This window comes from Eimeria mitis, genomic scaffold, assembly GCF_000499745.2.
Source record: "Eimeria mitis Houghton genomic scaffold, Emh_scaff4542, whole genome shotgun sequence".
Taxonomy (NCBI): Eukaryota; Apicomplexa; class Conoidasida; order Eucoccidiorida; family Eimeriidae; genus Eimeria; species Eimeria mitis.
In genome coordinates, this window is record NW_013572855.1 from 3,393 (window position 1) to 3,781 (window position 389).

Sequence of the window (389 nt, forward strand, 5' to 3'; positions counted from 1 at the left end):
CAGCAGCAGCAGCAGCAGCAACAGATGCAGCAGTTAGAGCACCAGGAAGGAAAGTAGCAGCAGCAGCAGCAGCAGCAGAGAGAGCAGCAGGCTCACGAACAATGAGGGCCGGAGGTGCAGCAAGAGCTGCAGCAGCAGCAGCAGCAGCAGCAGCAGCACCAGCAGCAGCAGCAGCAGAGCCAGCAGCAGCAGCAGCAACGATAGCAACAACACCAGCAACTGCAGCAACAGCAGCAGCAACGTATGCAGCAACAGACTCAGATACTGGGGACTCGACAGAGCCGCAGCAGCAGCAGCAGCTGCTGCTGCAGCAGCAGCTGCAGCAGCAGCAGCAGCAGCACGAGGAAGATATGAGAGCAGCAGCAAAACCTTTAGCTGTTGCTGATGCA

General features: G+C 58.6%; 2 protein-coding genes across 2 annotated transcripts in view; both read left to right on the plus strand.

Annotated features, from left to right (window-relative positions):
* Positions 1-37, plus strand: part of EMH_0075910 (uncharacterized protein) — a gene marked incomplete at both ends in the record, with an annotated part of 2,795 nt that extends 2,758 nt beyond the window's left edge. Inside the window, one exon of the mRNA XM_013499669.1 lies at positions 1-37. Within this exon, the coding sequence (XP_013355123.1) occupies positions 1-37 (37 nt within the window).
* A 64-nt stretch (positions 38-101) lies between these two features.
* The window catches only part of EMH_0075920 (uncharacterized protein), a gene marked incomplete at both ends in the record, with an annotated part of 818 nt that continues 530 nt past the window's right edge, over positions 102-389 (plus strand). The window contains one exon of the mRNA XM_013499670.1: positions 102-387. Within this exon, the coding sequence (XP_013355124.1) occupies positions 102-387 (286 nt within the window). The remainder of the gene's footprint in view (positions 388-389) is intronic.